General features: G+C 44.8%; 2 protein-coding genes across 3 annotated transcripts in view; both read left to right on the top strand.

The window, feature by feature from the left end:
• LOC141105416 (alpha-2-macroglobulin-like) overlaps positions 1 to 8,612 on the top strand; it is a 162,132-nt gene extending 153,520 nt beyond the window's left edge. The window contains 3 exon segments of the mRNA XM_073595279.1: positions 1,410 to 1,625; positions 1,703 to 1,827; positions 8,456 to 8,612. Coding sequence (XP_073451380.1) covers positions 1,410 to 1,625; positions 1,703 to 1,827; positions 8,456 to 8,597 — 483 coding nt within the window. The 3' untranslated portion in view covers positions 8,598 to 8,612.
• Positions 1 to 15,255, top strand: part of LOC141105649 (alpha-2-macroglobulin-like protein 1) — a 583,128-nt gene that overhangs the window by 537,437 nt on the left and 30,436 nt on the right. The gene's annotated exons all lie outside the window — the stretch shown is intronic.

Genomic DNA, 15,255 nt, shown 5'->3' with positions numbered 1-15,255 from the left:
CGGAATTGCGGCGTGATCTGGAGTGTGGTGTGTGCTGTGTCAGCTTGCCCATCTCCGGGTCTGTGCTCTCGGGTTGTCCGGCTTTAGGCTGTGTCGTTCCGGGAGCTCCTCTAACACACGTCCATCTCAGTTGCACGCCAGGCCACGCCCCCCGCTTTTTTTGATTTTTAACCACATGCACCCACCTCTCCGCTTCCTTTATTATGTTAACCTCATTTCTCCACTCCATGACTGACGGTCTCCGATCCTGCCTCCAATACTTCGGGATCAGTTTTTTTGCTGCGTTTAATAAGTGTGGAGTTATGCTTTCCCTATACTTTTTGACAGAACCGGGGTTTCGGTGAAACAGATATTGTATAGGCCCGAACTCCAGGGAGTCCCCTGTTAGTTTCTTAATCCATGGAGCCACTAATTCCCAAATTGGCTTAATTATTGGACATGTCCACCAAAGATGAAGAAAAGTTCCCCTCTGTCCACAACCCCTCCAACACCTATCGCTAGATACCGAGGATATTTGTGCTAATTTTGCTGGTGTCCTGTACCATCTCGCTAGGAACTTATATGCCATTTCTTGCACCTTTGCGCTTATGGAGGTTGTGAATGTTAACGATATCATTCTATTAATTTGTTTATCTGTCCAGACTTGGCCCAGCTCCCTCTCCCATTCTTTTACAAAGTAAGGGGTTGTCCTTTCTTGTTCTTCTAGCATCAGATCCAGTTTTTGATATGCCGTACACTGATACTTGAAAATTAAATCTTGTTTTGTAGCTGAGCCAAACCTAATTTAGCTTTTTATCAAAAAAAATCTAGAGAGTTAATAAAGACAACAGGATATTGATTAAAAAACAGAAATATACAGTACATTAAAGTGATTGTAAAGGTTCAGTTTAAAAAAACAAACAAAAACAAACATGTCATACTTACCTCCGCTGTGCAGTTGGATTTGCACAGAGTCACCCGATCATCCTCTTCTCAGGTCCCTCAGCAGCGCTCCTGGCTCCTCCTCTTCTCGAGTGTCTCACCGGAGAAGCGCTGCCATGACCTGCTGCTGTGTCTGTTGACACAAACAGCACAACAAACAGCAGGACTTGGCTCCACCCCCCCGGCGCCCACATCATTGGATTTGATTGACAGCAGCGGGAGCCAGTGGCTGTGCTGCAATCAATCTATCAAATCATGACACAAGACACCGGCCGGAGCTGGTGCTCTTGTTCCCATCGCAGGAATTACGGGGCTCAGGTAAGTATAAGGGGGGCTGGGGGGCGCTGCTGCAGTAAAGAAGGTTTTTCACCTTAATGCATAGAATGGCAAGGGTTTACAACCCCTTTTTCCCTATTGGGGAACTGTTCAGTCTCCTTAATTCTTTTGTAATATCTTTTGTATATAACGTCTAGGCATTTTCTCTATAGGACACAGTTGTGGCTCTCCAGGCTATGGCCAAGTATGCAGAGGCTACATACAGTGACAAGGGAGCTATAACAGTGACCGTTACTGCCAAGACAGGATTTCTGGAGAAGTTCCATGTAGACAACAATAACCAACTTCTCCTCCAGAGGAGGACACTACCAACCATCCCCGGAGAGTACACAGTGACTGCTACAGGAAGTAGTTGTGTCTTTGTACAGGTACGTGGGAAATCCCATATATTTCTTCTGTTTCATCCATTCTGCAATCATCTAATGTTGCTATCCTTTCCTTGTAGACGGTTCTTAGATTCAACATCCCAGTGGTAAGAAATGAGGACACCTTTGCAGTCAGTGTTGAGGCAACACCAAAAAAAGGTGTGCAAGATCCAGTGAAACACCTTGGACTTCTTATAACTGCTCAGTAACTCAAACTGTGTTTATATTCAGCATCATATAAGATATCATAGCACCGGTCCCTGTCAGATCGGACGGCGCACTCCTGTGCTCCCTCTCATCCATTTAAGGCACTACAATGACAAAGCCTATGCTTTCCCTCTTATGGATACTTGATGCTACATTTCTTTGAGAGGTTCCAGGCTGTGGCCGACTGCTGTCTCCAACTCAATTCAGATATCTTATACCCATGATCAAATTGTGATCATTTGCATTACAATCACTACTGATAGGTTTATGCAACCTTACCTTACCCAATTGAATCTCTAGCTCCTGAGGAAGCATTCTGCGTAACGCGAAACATGTAGAGCAACTAGAGAATATCTCACCGTGGATTACCAAACCTGCTGCACTTTGTCTGCCACAATTGTGTACCTATCTACTGTTCAATACCCAGGGGAAGTATTTCTCCTATATATGGACTAAGTGATATATGTATACATTTATAACCTTCTTTATGTTATACAAATATGCAGGTTAGGACTCTCACGGTGTATGATTATTAGGGTCCACATCTAGCCTGAATTGTTTTTAATTAATCTATGTGTGTCCATTGTCTTTTATAATTTTCCAATAAAATACCTTTATCCAATTTATTTTTTGTAGTCTAACACTATTGTGCCTCCAAAGTCCCATGCCTAGAGTTTTTCTTTTATCTATAATCCGATTTTTGGGGACGTTGGCACAAACCGTTACTGAGTACCTGCAGAGTCACCCTGCTTATTGAGGTACTTTGGCACTAGGTTTCCCATTTGATCATAATTAACTTAATTAACTACATTTTTACAAAAAGTATCCTCTAAGTGCAGGTTCTTTTGGGCGGCTACGGTTCCCAGCATGTTGTCCGGTGCGTCCCTGTTCACTGGTTCAGGTGCGAATCAGGTCCCAATTTTTGCCTGAATTTGCAACTGAACCAGACCCGAAGACGCACAGGACCTTTTTGGAATGAGGACCGCCGCTGCCCCGAACCTGTGTGAACCGGCTTTATTGCGACCCGATCACACTTGCATGTCATATGAAATCGATGAAAGCTGCATCCAATTTACACATATGTGAACCCAGCCTAAGAGTATACAATACATACAATACATTGTAGATTACCGGCAAAAGCAACACCTAGAGACATTTTGTTGTCTCTAAGCCTCGGTTCACACCAGAGGCGGCACGACTTGCAGGTTGCCTCACCGAGGCAACCTGCACACGACTGCCAGGGCGACTTGCAAGACGACTTCTGTATAGAAGTCTATGCAAGTCGCCCCCAAAGTAGTACAGGAACCTTTCTTCTAAGTCGGAGCGACTTGCGTCGCTCCGATTAGAACGGTTCCATTGTACAGAATGGGAGGCGACTTGTCAGGCGGCTAGGTCGCCTGACAAGTCGCCCCCGTGTGAACCGAGCCTTACAATTTAGTAAATTATTGTTTTATAAACAATACTGAAATGGTACTTTTTTAAAAAATATTATTTCATTTACAGCTGTCTCAGGTATTTGCTACTTTAATAATTTATTTCTAATAATTCAGTAGTCTTACAACAGTCCTATATGAGTGATTATAACTATTATCATCATCATCCAACATACAGAACACAGAATACTTTATTAATCCCAAAGGGAAATTGTTACGACACAGACACACTTAACAAAGACAACACAAGATCACGACAATAGACTGAACAAGAAGCAAAAACACAACAAAATGACCAATAACAGCCATTAACACCAAATAACAAAATTAAAACTACACTACAAATAAAACATCCATACAATTAAAATACAACAGAGAATAAATAACACAAATTAAAATAACAGGCAAACTACCAAATAAAAATAAGTCACCACTTTCTCTAACACCACCCCAGATAATAACCAACACATTACGAACATACTATAAAAACAACACAAAATCCTGATCATAAACAACCAGAATTAAATCTTCACCTCCAGCCCTCACAGAAAAGAATTATATATCTTCTTGATCGCCACAGGCAAAAATGATTTCCTGTGGTGCCTTGTGGATGTAAAAATCTGTCACTGATGGTACTCCGCAGACTGACCAGCATATTGTGGAGTGGGTGGGAGGAGTTGTCCAAGATAGAACGTGACTTGAACAACATTTTCCTCTCCAACACAAGAATCCAATTGCAATCCAGCAACATTACTGGCCTTGTGAATCAGTTTGTTGAGTCTGTTGATGTCGGACACACTAAGCCTGCTTCCCCAGCATGCCACTGCATACAGGAGAGCGCTGACCACCACAGACTTATAAAACATCTTCAGCATCGTCCGGCAGATGTTAAGGAACCTCAGTCTCCTCAATAAGTAGAGGCAGCTCTGGCCCTTTCTATAGAGCACCTCAGTGTTCTTGCTCCAGTCCAGCTTATTATCTATACGCACCCCAAGATACTTGTATCTCTCTACTACCTTCACATCCACTCCTTGGATAGAGATTGGGGTCACTGGTGTCTTCTTCTTTCTGAAATCCACAACCCCAGCTCCTTTGTCTTTGTCACATTTAGATACAGATGATTAACCTCACACCATGTGACAAAGTTTTCCACCACAGTCCTATACTCAGTCTATCCCCCATCCCTGATACATACAACTACCGCAGAGTCAACAGAAAACATGAGGACAAGTTGCTTTAATGTGGGGGGGCAGAGCTCCCCCTGCCCCAAAGCACCCACCCCCCCATGTTGAGGGCATGTGGCCTGGTATGGTTCAGTAGTGGGAGGGAGCACTCGCTCATCCCCTCCCCTTTTCCTGTTCTGCCGGCTGCATGCTCGGATAAGGGTCTGGTATGGATTTTGGGGGGCCCACACAGTTTTTTTTTATTCACCTGTCAGTGGGGAAACACCTTGACAGATGATGACTCATCGGTTGTTAAGGACATGGCGGCTGGCTTCCCAGCCCCGTTCCTTAACAATCAGCTTACACTGCACCCTAATTGGGCAAAGCTTTGCCCAATCAGGGCAATAAATGCACTGTGCAGCGAACACCCTGCAAATTGGATTGTTCGGCGAATGGCTGAACAGGCAAATGTTCTGCCTAAACTCATGCTTGGGTTGAACCGTTCACCCATCCCTATGCCCAAATACTATGTGAGGTTCCCAGGCAAATTTAGATGGTAACCTCAACAGTAGGGATGAGCTTCGAGTTCGAGTCGAACTCATGTTCGACTCGAACATTGGCTGTTCGCAAGTTCACCGAACAGCGAACAATTTGGGGTGTTCGCGGCAAATTCGAATGCCGCGGAACACCCTTTAAAAGTCTATGGGAGAAATCAAAAGTGCTAATTTTAAAGGCTAATATGCAAGTTATTGTCATAAAAAGTGTTTGGGGACCTGGGTCCTGCCCCAGGGGACATGGATCAATGCAAAAAAAAGTTTTAAAAACGGCCGTTTTTTCAGGAGCAGTGATTTTAATAATACTTAAAGTCAATCAATAAAAGTGTAATATCCCTTTAAATTTCGTACCTGGGGGGTGTCTATAGTGTGCCTGTAAAGGGGCGCATGTTTCCTGTGTTTAGAACAGTCTGACAGCAAAATGACATTTTGAAGGAAAAAACTCATTTAAAACTACCCGCGGCTATTGCATTGCCGACAATACATATAGAAGTTCATTGATAAAAACGGCATGGGAATTCCCCAAAGGGGAACCCCGAACCAAAATTAAAAAAAAAAATGACGTGGGGGTCCCCCTAAATTCCATACCAGGCCCTTCAGGTCTGGTATGGATATTAAGGGGAACCCCGGCCAAAATTAAAAAAAAAAAATGACGTGGGGTTCCCCCTAAATTCCAGGTCTGGTATGGATTTTAAGGGGAACCCCGCGCCAAAAAAAAAAAAAAAAACGGCGTGGGGTCCCCCCAAAAATCCATACCAGACCCTTATCCGAGCACGCAACCTGGCAGGCCGCAGGAAAAGAGGGGGGGATGAGAGTGCGGCCCCCCCTCCCTCCTGAACCGTACCAGGCCACATGCCCTCAACATTGGGAGGGTGCTTTGGGGTAGCCCCCCAAAACACCTTGTCCCCATGTTGATGAGGACAAGGGCCTCATCCCCACAACCCTGGCCGGTGGTTGTGGGGGTCTGCGGGCGGGGGGCTTATCGGAATCTCGAAGCCCCCTTTAACAAGGTGACCCCCAGATCCCGGCCCCCCCCGTGTGAAATGGTAAGGGGGTACATAAGTACCCCTACCATTTCACGAAAAAAGTGTCAAAAATGTTAAAAATGACAAGAGACAGTTTTTGACAATTCCTTTATTTAAATGCTTCTTCTTTCTTCTATCTTCCTTCATCTTCTGGTTCTTCTGGCTCTTCTGGTTCTTCTGGTTCTTCCTCCGGCGTTCTCGTCCAGCATCTCCTCCTCAGCGTCTTCTGTCTTCTTCTCCTCGGGCCGCTCCGCACCCATGACATGGGGGGGAGGCTCCCGCTCTTCTCTTCTTCTCTTCTTCTCTTCTTCTTTTCTTCTTTTCTTCTTTTCTTCTCTTCTTCTCTTCTTCTTCATTTTCTTCTCCGGGCCGCTCCGCAATCCATGCTGGCATGGAGGGAGGCTCCCGCTGTGTGACGGCGCTCCTCGTCTGACAGTTCTTAAATAACGGGGGGGCGGGGCCACCCGGTGACCCCGCCCCCCTCTGACGCACGGTGACTTGACGGGACTTCCCTGTGGCATTCCCCGTGACGTCACAGGGAAGTCCCGTCAAGTCACTGTGCGTCAGAGGGGGGCGGGGTCACCGGGTGGCCCCGCCCCCGTTATTTAAGAACTGTCAGACGAGGAGCGCCGTCACACAGCGGGAGCCTCCCTCCATGCCAGCATGGATTGCGGAGCGGCCCGGAGAAGAAAATGAAGAAGAAGAGAAGAAGAGAAGAAAAGAAGAAAAGAAGAAGAGAAGAAGAGAAGAGCGGGAGCCTCCCCCCCATGCCATGGGTGCAGAGCGGCCCGAGGAGAAGAAGACAGAAGACGCCGCGGAGGAGATGCTGGACGAGAACGCCGGAGGAAGAACCAGAAGAACCAGAAGAGCCAGAAGAACCAGAAGATGAAGGAAGATAGAAGAAAGAAGAAGCATTTAAATAAAGGAATTGTCAAAAACTGTCTCTTGTCATTTTTAACATTTTTGACACTTTTTTCGTGAAATGGTAGGGGTACTTATGTACCCCCTTACCATTTCACACAGGGGGGGGGCCGGGATCTGGGGGTCACCTTGTTAAAGGGGGCTTCCAGATTCCGATAAGCCCCCCGCCCGCAGACCCCCACAACCACCGGCCAGGGTTGTGGGGATGAGGCCCTTGTCCTCATCAACATGGGGACAAGGTGTTTTGGGGGGCTACCCCAAAGCACCCTCCCAATGTTGAGGGCATGTGGCCTGGTACGGTTCAGGAGGGAGGGGGGGCCGCACTCTCGTCCCCCCCTCTTTTCCTGCGGCCTGCCAGGTTGCGTGCTCGGATAAGGGTCTGGTATGGATTTTTGGGGGGACCCCACGCCGTTTTTTTTTTTTTTTTGGCGCGGGGTTCCCCTTAAAATCCATACCAGACCTGAAGGGTCTGGTATGGAATTTAGGGGGAACCCCACGTCATTTTTTTTTTTTAATTTTGGCCGGGGTTCCCCTTAATATCCATACCAGACCTGAAGGGCCTGGTATGGAATTTAGGGGGACCCCCACGTCATTTTTTTTTTAAATTTTGGTTCGGGGTTCCCCTTTGGGGAATTCCCATGCCGTTTTTATCAATGAACTTCTATGTGTATTGTCGGCAATGCAATAGCCGCGGGTAGTTTTAAATGAGTTTTTTCCTTCAAAATGTCATTTTGCTGTCAGACTGTTCTAAACACAGGAAACATGTGCCCCTTTACAGGCACACTATAGACACCCCCCAGGTACGAAATTTAAAGGGATATTACACTTTTATTGTTTGACTTTAAGCATTATTAAAATCACTGCTCCTGAAAAAACGGCCGTTTTTAAAACTTTTTTTTGCATTGATCCATGTCCCCTGGGGCAGGACCCAGGTCCCCAAACACTTTTTATGACAATAACTTGCATATAAGCCTTGAAAATTAGCACTTTTGATTATTCATGTTCGTGTCCCATAGACTTTAACGGTGTTCGCATGTTCGAACAAACTTTTTTCCTGTTCGCATGTTCTGGTGCGAACCGAACAGGGGGGTGTTCGGCTCATCCCTACTCAACAGTAATAATTAAAATAAATACATTTAGTGAAAAGCTGCTGAATATGTATACAATATATATTTGCAGAAATATAAGTATTGCCATTTCTGTTGTTTGGTAACACTTGGACGTACTGTATGTTAAAAAACCAGCGGCCGTGGCTTCGCTCTAGGTGGCAATGTGCACTAGGCAGCTGCCTAGTTCGCCTAGTGGTAGGAGGCACTCATGACGAGAATAAGAGTAACCAAATCCTGGAGCTGCACTAAAATTACAAAAAAGAGAAAGATGACAGAACATACATCTATAAAGCTCTGCAGGATAATCAACAAAAGAAAAATAGAAATGATGATGACTTCATAACTGTAATTTTCTGGGATGTTTTGGGGGTCTCATACTGAACAATAAAATCATGCTACAACTTTTTAAAAATATTTGCAGATACACAGGTGCTCGAAAGACATCCAACATGGCTATTATAAAGGTGAAGATGTTGTCTGGCTATATTCCTGTGAAGAGCTCACTAAGAGAGGTATGTCATTGCCATTTCCCTTTGTGTTTTATGGGGTTTTATTATATTTAGGGGCAAGAGAATTCAATACAATAACTACTGAAAAGATCTTCCGTTAGGCAATTTCAGTCTGATTTCAACATCTGAGTGTTGATAGTTTTACAGGGTATAGACAGTGAAAATAGATAGCTTTGCTGAATGAGGTCTTGCAGTAGTCTGAAATCCTTTTGCTAATTCCCTATAATTCAGCCTATTCCTAGTTCTAATGCTGCGTACACACGACCGGACTTTATGGCATACTTTGCCCGGCGGACTTTTCAACGGACTTTACGACGGACTTTCCGAATGAACGGACTTGCTTACACAAGATCAACCAAAGTCCGACGGATTCGTACGTGATGACGTACGACCAGACTAAAACAAGGAAGTTCATAGCCAGTAGCCAATAGCTGCCCTAGCCTCGGTTTTTGTCCGTCAGACTAGCATACAGTCGAGCGGACTTTTTGACCGGACTCGAGTCTGTCGGATGGATTTGAAACATGTTTCAAATCTAAGTCCGTCAAACTTTTGATAAACAAAGTCCACTGGAACCCACACACAATTGAATTGTCCAACGAAATCCGGTACGCCGGACCAAGTATGCCGTAAAGTCTGATCGTGTGTACGCGGCATCAAAGACCTTGGCACCATCTTAAAAAAAATAAGCAAAACCACAGTAAACTCAAGTATTTTAAATGCCTTTTTGCAACATTTTCCTATCATGAGTGATTTTTTTGTTATTCAGTTGCTACATTCCTTAAGCTTGTGCAAAAAAATGAGTTCCTCTGGAGAAGGCAGTTCCCTTTTCTAGGAGTAGATAATTATTTGCTATGCTCTTCTAACTATTCCTTTCACCTCCTTGCATTGACCCTTTATGTGTCTGCTGGGGAAGAAGTAAAGGGGAACCCTATAGTGAACTCTTTCTTAAGCTTTTTTTTTCCCTCAGAAGAACTCTTGAAATTATTTTCAGGGCTTAGGGAAAACCTGCTAAAATCAATGAATTGACAGTCATTGGCCAATGGGAAGAATGCCCCCTTACAGGGGTAATCAGAATACCACACTAATGCCCCGTACACACGATCTGACATTGATCGCACATTCCGACAACAAAATCCATGGATTTTTTCAGACGGATGTTGGCTCAAACTTGTTTTGCATACACACGGTCGCACAAAGTTGTCGGAATTTCCAATCGCCAAGAACGCGGTGACGTACACCACGTATGACAAGACTAGAAAAGGCCAGTTCAGAACCAAGCGTGGCACCCTTTGGGCTCCTTTTGCTAATCTCGTGTTAGTAAAAGTTTGGTGAGAGACGATTCGCGCTTTTTCAGACTCGTGGTTTTCAGATCGTTTTCTGCTGTTCAGTTTGTGCTTGTGGGTTTGTATCTGCTCTTCAGTGCATGCAGCGAGTTATGCGTGACTCTTATCATTGTGTTCTTGTTCGTTAGTTACTGTTTTTCAGGTCGCTCTTCACAGGCCTTGCTGTGCGTTCTGTTACTGCATTCTGAGCAGCCGACCGTTTTGTAGCCATGTTGCGTATACGTACTCCTCGTAAAGTTCGTGCTGTGTGGGGGCTTGGTGTTGGGGTCCTTACCTTGACACAAGTCCAGTCCATGAACAGGGTGGAGAGGAGTTCATGGACCAAGAATTGGTTGCTCCAGCATGACCAGTTCTGTCATATGCCTTTGCTCCGTGAGATCCGTGAGAACAATCCTGATGATTTCAGGAACTTTCTCAGGATGATGGACCCTGTATTTCACAGTTTGTTGGCTTTGCTGACCCCTTATATTAGCAGGCAGGATACCTGCATGAGGCAAGCCATCACTCTCCGCAGCAGAGGCTAGTCGCCACCCTGCGGTACTTGGCGACGGGGAGAAGCCTGCAGGACCTCAAGTTCTCGATGGGCATCTCCCCCCAGGCTCTGGGGATCATTATCCCGGAGACCTGTTCTGCCATCATCCAGGTCCTGCAGAAGGAGTATATTAAGGTAAGATTTGTATCCTTTAATCTCACATTTTATTGTATTTAATGTTTGATAATATATTGTATTTCTTTCCTCATTCCCTAATTACCATGATTGGAATATGCTGTGAATGTCCCCTTTGTTCTCATGCATGCTGGATTTTTATGTAATTTTTTTTTCTCCTTCATACATATTTGCATTTACCTACCGCCCCAGCATGGTCTCCTGGCTCACCTCATGTAGTCACTTAACAATGTATTTTATCAGCTCTATAGTAGTGCTTTACCCCAAACACCCCCTAAAATGTTTTTAAATGTGATTTGTGCTTTAAATTCAGGCAGAGTGCCAGAGGCTTTTTTTGGGGGGTCCCCAAATCATTTGGAACCCTCCCTCCCCCCAACTGCTAAGTCAGCTGATACCAATTCTCTATCTATCCTCAATCATCTATCTGCTGACTTTGCCAAACCCATACACCAAAGTAATACACATTATTTAGGCATTCATCTCTCAATGAAGTGGAGAGGGTTACCTGTCCAAGAGCTCCCCCCTAAAATGTTAGAAATGGCCCATGAGAGGGGGGAGGGGGAATCTGATAGGTGTACCTTATACTTTGGTCTTTAAAAACTCCCTCAAATAAATGTTATCCTGATGTTGGCCAAGAATGTTTGTGTCTAATCTGCTTTCCCTGTTTATGTGCAAAATGACTAATTTTTTTTGGTTGTTTGACTCCACAGTTTCCTTCCACGCCACAGTAATGGCAGACTGTGGCCTCTCACTTTGCCCAGCGGTGGGACTTTCCTAACTGCGGATGGGCAATTGATGGGAAACACGTCCACATCGTCCCACCACCCAACTCGGGTCATACTATTTCAACTATAAGGGGTTCAATAGTATTGTGATGTTGGCGGTGGTGTCGGCTACTTACGAGTTCCTGTATGTGGACGTGGGAAAGAATGGCCGGATGTCCGATGGTGGAGTCATTACCCAGATGGAGTTCTACAGGTGTCTCCAGAATGGCAGCTTGGACTTGCCACCTCCAGAAGACAATGTGGAAGGACTCCCATTCGTCTTCATTGCGGATGAAGCATTTGCGCTGGGGGACCATCTTATGTGGCCATTCCCGATGAGGACCCTCACCCCGAACCAGAGGGTTTTTAATTACCAGCTGGCCAGAGCCAGAAGAGTGGTGGAGAACACGTTTGGAATCATGGTCAGCCGGTTCTGCCTATTTCTTACACCCATACACATGGCGGAGTACAAACTGAATCATATCATCCTGGCATGTTGTGTTATACACAACTTTTTATGGCAACATTCTGCCAACTATACTGGCTCAGTTGGGCCTGAGGCCGGAATTCTAAATGAATCAACCCTGATGGCGCTTGAAAGTGGCCGTCCTGGCTTGCCCCCCCCCGAGTGCCCGTGATTTCCGGCTAAGATACCTTGAATAATTTGCGGGTAGGGGGGCTATCAATATGCCAGACAATGTCTGAAACCTTTTTCAAATTAAAAAAAAATGTAACTACTAAAATCTTTGGTGACATTTACTGCTTGTGTTTCTTTTAGCTGACCCTGACAGAAATGTGGTGAGTCCTGAAACTGGTGTGATTGTGTAACATTACAAAGCATTGTTGGGTGTTATTTACTAAAGGCAAAGACACTTTGCACTACAAGTGCAGTTGAAACTGCACTTGTAGTGCAAAGTGGATATTCCCTTAGGAAATAACCCCCATTGTCACAGAAAACACCAATTAGAGCACAACAAAAGTTTTTGAGCGTTGAAACAATAATCCACACATTCTTGATTAACAATCTTTTTAATACCAGCACAATCACATGTGCATTTAGAAAAGGTTTTTAAAACAAACCAACATGTTTGTTGTATAACAATTTTTGGGGTCACATTAGAAAAAGTAGAAATGTCCATTTAAGATAAAACAGGCATGTTTAAAACCAACAAGAAAGACACAAATCTTGAACTTACAAAGTTCACATTTGGTAGAACTTGAAGGCAATATCAGACATGAGTATTTACAGACTGTGTTTGATATTGCATTCAGATGGGGTGAAGTCACCCCTAGAAAAGCCAAATTTTGAAGATGCACACCAATTGCCGAATGTCAACATGTGCTAGCTGCCATCACGGGGGATCAAGGGACGTGTTTTGTGAGTGCAACCCCTTCCTCACAGCTACTTTATTATTGAGGAATGGGTTGCACCCCCAAAACGCACACATTGATCTCCCGTGATGGCAGTTGGCACATGACACACTGTGTGCATCTTCAAAATTTGGCTTTTCGCAAATATGTAAAAAATGGTAAAAATTTTTAGCTCACAAAAAGCACCAAAAAACAAAGGGATTTTGAGGGGTTTTAAACTCTCCCTAAAACATCAATGATGTTCTTAATTTTTTTTTTAACATCATTGATGCTTTTCTGGATGTTTTCCAAGTCCCTATTATACCCCATGATCTCCCCAATCAGGATCTGTGCACTTTCTGAGGTGAAATGCCCTGGATCCACAACATCATGATCACCTAAAAAGATAGAAACAAAAACACACCATGTATTATAAATATGCCGGCATCCATCTCTTACCTGAGCCTGTGGTCGCAGACACTCACCTGTGGTGACTAGTTCCACCACATCTTCTTCCTCCTCCTCCTCCTGTTGGCTTTGGTGGGTCTCCACTTCTTCATGATGTGGGGGGTCTCTGGTCTCCTCAGATGAGGGGTGTCCTCCGAGTCTTTTATCCCCTATGTAAAAAAAAATAGGTATACTTAGCACACAGATATTTGATGGCAGAAATAGGAATATGAAACATTGCTTGGAAGTGGGGTACAATTCTTTATTTTGCCAGAGTTCCAAGATGTAGAATTTTAAGTGTCCTTTGTCAAGCTTCAATACTTTACCTGTTTAGTACAAGCTTCACAAATGGAGACACCCCTATAGTATACACTGGAGCACCTGTGTGGGTCCCCCTAATAAAAAGGGTGTTCTTGTGTCCCACACTAGTGCTCCAGCGTCCAGATGTGAAAACTGCTGAGTGTCCTCTCCTTACACAGAATCTAGTTTGCATTTCATTCTAGTTACAAACCCATCTACACAACCAAATTATTTTCTGACAAGTAGGCCATAAAAAATGTTGGCAAATGCATATGGCCAAAACAATGGTGTTTTCTAGGCCGAACGAACAATGTTTTATACAAACGAATAATGTGCCCATGAACATGAAAGTTGACAATTTAAACTGGACAACAGTTAAGAAAAGCACATAGAGCAGCATGAACGTAATAAAAATAAAGAATAGGAACGCAGGACAACTACTTCTTTTTTTGCAGCACTCTCCGGATCCTTCTGTACTGCTCATGCTCTCTTAATTTGAGGTCCGACCACCGCTTCCTGAGCTGATCTTTCGATCGTCATACCCCGAAATTCCGGTGCAGACTCTTGACCACTTTCGGTCTTCTTCAGGATGTCCACCATCTCCAACATCTCCCCAAAGGACATATTTGATGCCTTAAATCGTCTTCTTCTGGATCGGGACATTTCTGGCTCCAGGCTTTCCTCCGGGCTTTCCGTTGCTGTAATTAGCACGCACCTGCTGTGTCTCCGCCATGTGCTCTTCTCCCACTGCGCCAAACGAGAAGGGGCAGAGAATAGACTAGAAAGAACATCAGGGGTGGGTGGAGTTTCACGCATGCACAGTGTCTATAAAGCGTAACACGCGTGTGTAGTACGTACAATCTGTGAGCGGAGGAAGGAGTATTGGAGGCGCTGATCGTGATAACGAAGGTAAGATCTAAACTTGGGCCTATACTGCTTCTAGATTGAGGCCTGTATTTGCACAAGTTTAGAAGACTTTAGGCTGACATTAGGGTTTGTCTTGTGTTGTGTCTTGCAGTGAAAATGGATATCTTGAAGGATCAGGACTTTATGCCAATCTTCATAGATATGTTCAGGGAGCTGTCCTGTCTGTGGCAGATAAACCACCCTGAATATAAGAACCAAACAAAGAGGAAGGCAGCGCTGGATAATTTGTTGGAATTTGTGAAGACGGTGATCCCCACGGCAGACATCACCTATTTGAAGATCCTAATCGGTGGCCTGAGGAGAACTTATCTAAGGGAGCACAAGAAGGTCCAGGATTCCCAGAGATCAGGAGCTGCAGATGACATTTATGTCCCCAGGCTGTGGTACTATGACGGACTGCATTTTCTGGCAGGTCAGACTGAACCCAGGCCAGCACTCTCCAGTCTTCCTTCCACGCTTCCTTCCCCCCCAGCTGAGACTTCTGACACCCAACCTGGGCCTTCCAGGCAGCAACATGTGGAGGAGCCCAGCTGGAGCCAGGTATAGCATTCTTCTAAATATTTCTGGTTGTCCAATCAATGATGTTAACTAGATGTTAGTTTAGAGTACTAATTTATGATTGTGATTGATGATGCAAAAACTAAAACCATGTCCCTTTCTATACACAGGGAAGTCTCAGCCAGGAGGTGGCTGGGCCAAGCAGACTGCCTGATATGCAGGTCCCTCCCCTACAGCTTCAAAGACAAAGTGGCAGGAAGAGGAGTAACCTGGACTAGGCAGCAATAGGCCTCTTTTGGAAGGCTACAGAGGCCCTCAGAACACCCAACAGTGTGGAGGAGGACTTTGCTGTCATAACTGCATGCATAATAATGCAGATGGAGGAGGGCCAATGACTCCTGTGTGAGTTCTTAATT

Source organism: Aquarana catesbeiana, linkage group LG08 (assembly GCF_042186555.1).
Source record: "Aquarana catesbeiana isolate 2022-GZ linkage group LG08, ASM4218655v1, whole genome shotgun sequence".
In the NCBI taxonomy this organism is placed as follows: domain Eukaryota; kingdom Metazoa; phylum Chordata; class Amphibia; order Anura; family Ranidae; genus Aquarana; species Aquarana catesbeiana.
The sequence above is the reverse complement of the archived record's forward strand: the minus strand, read 5'-3'. Positions and strand labels throughout refer to the sequence as shown.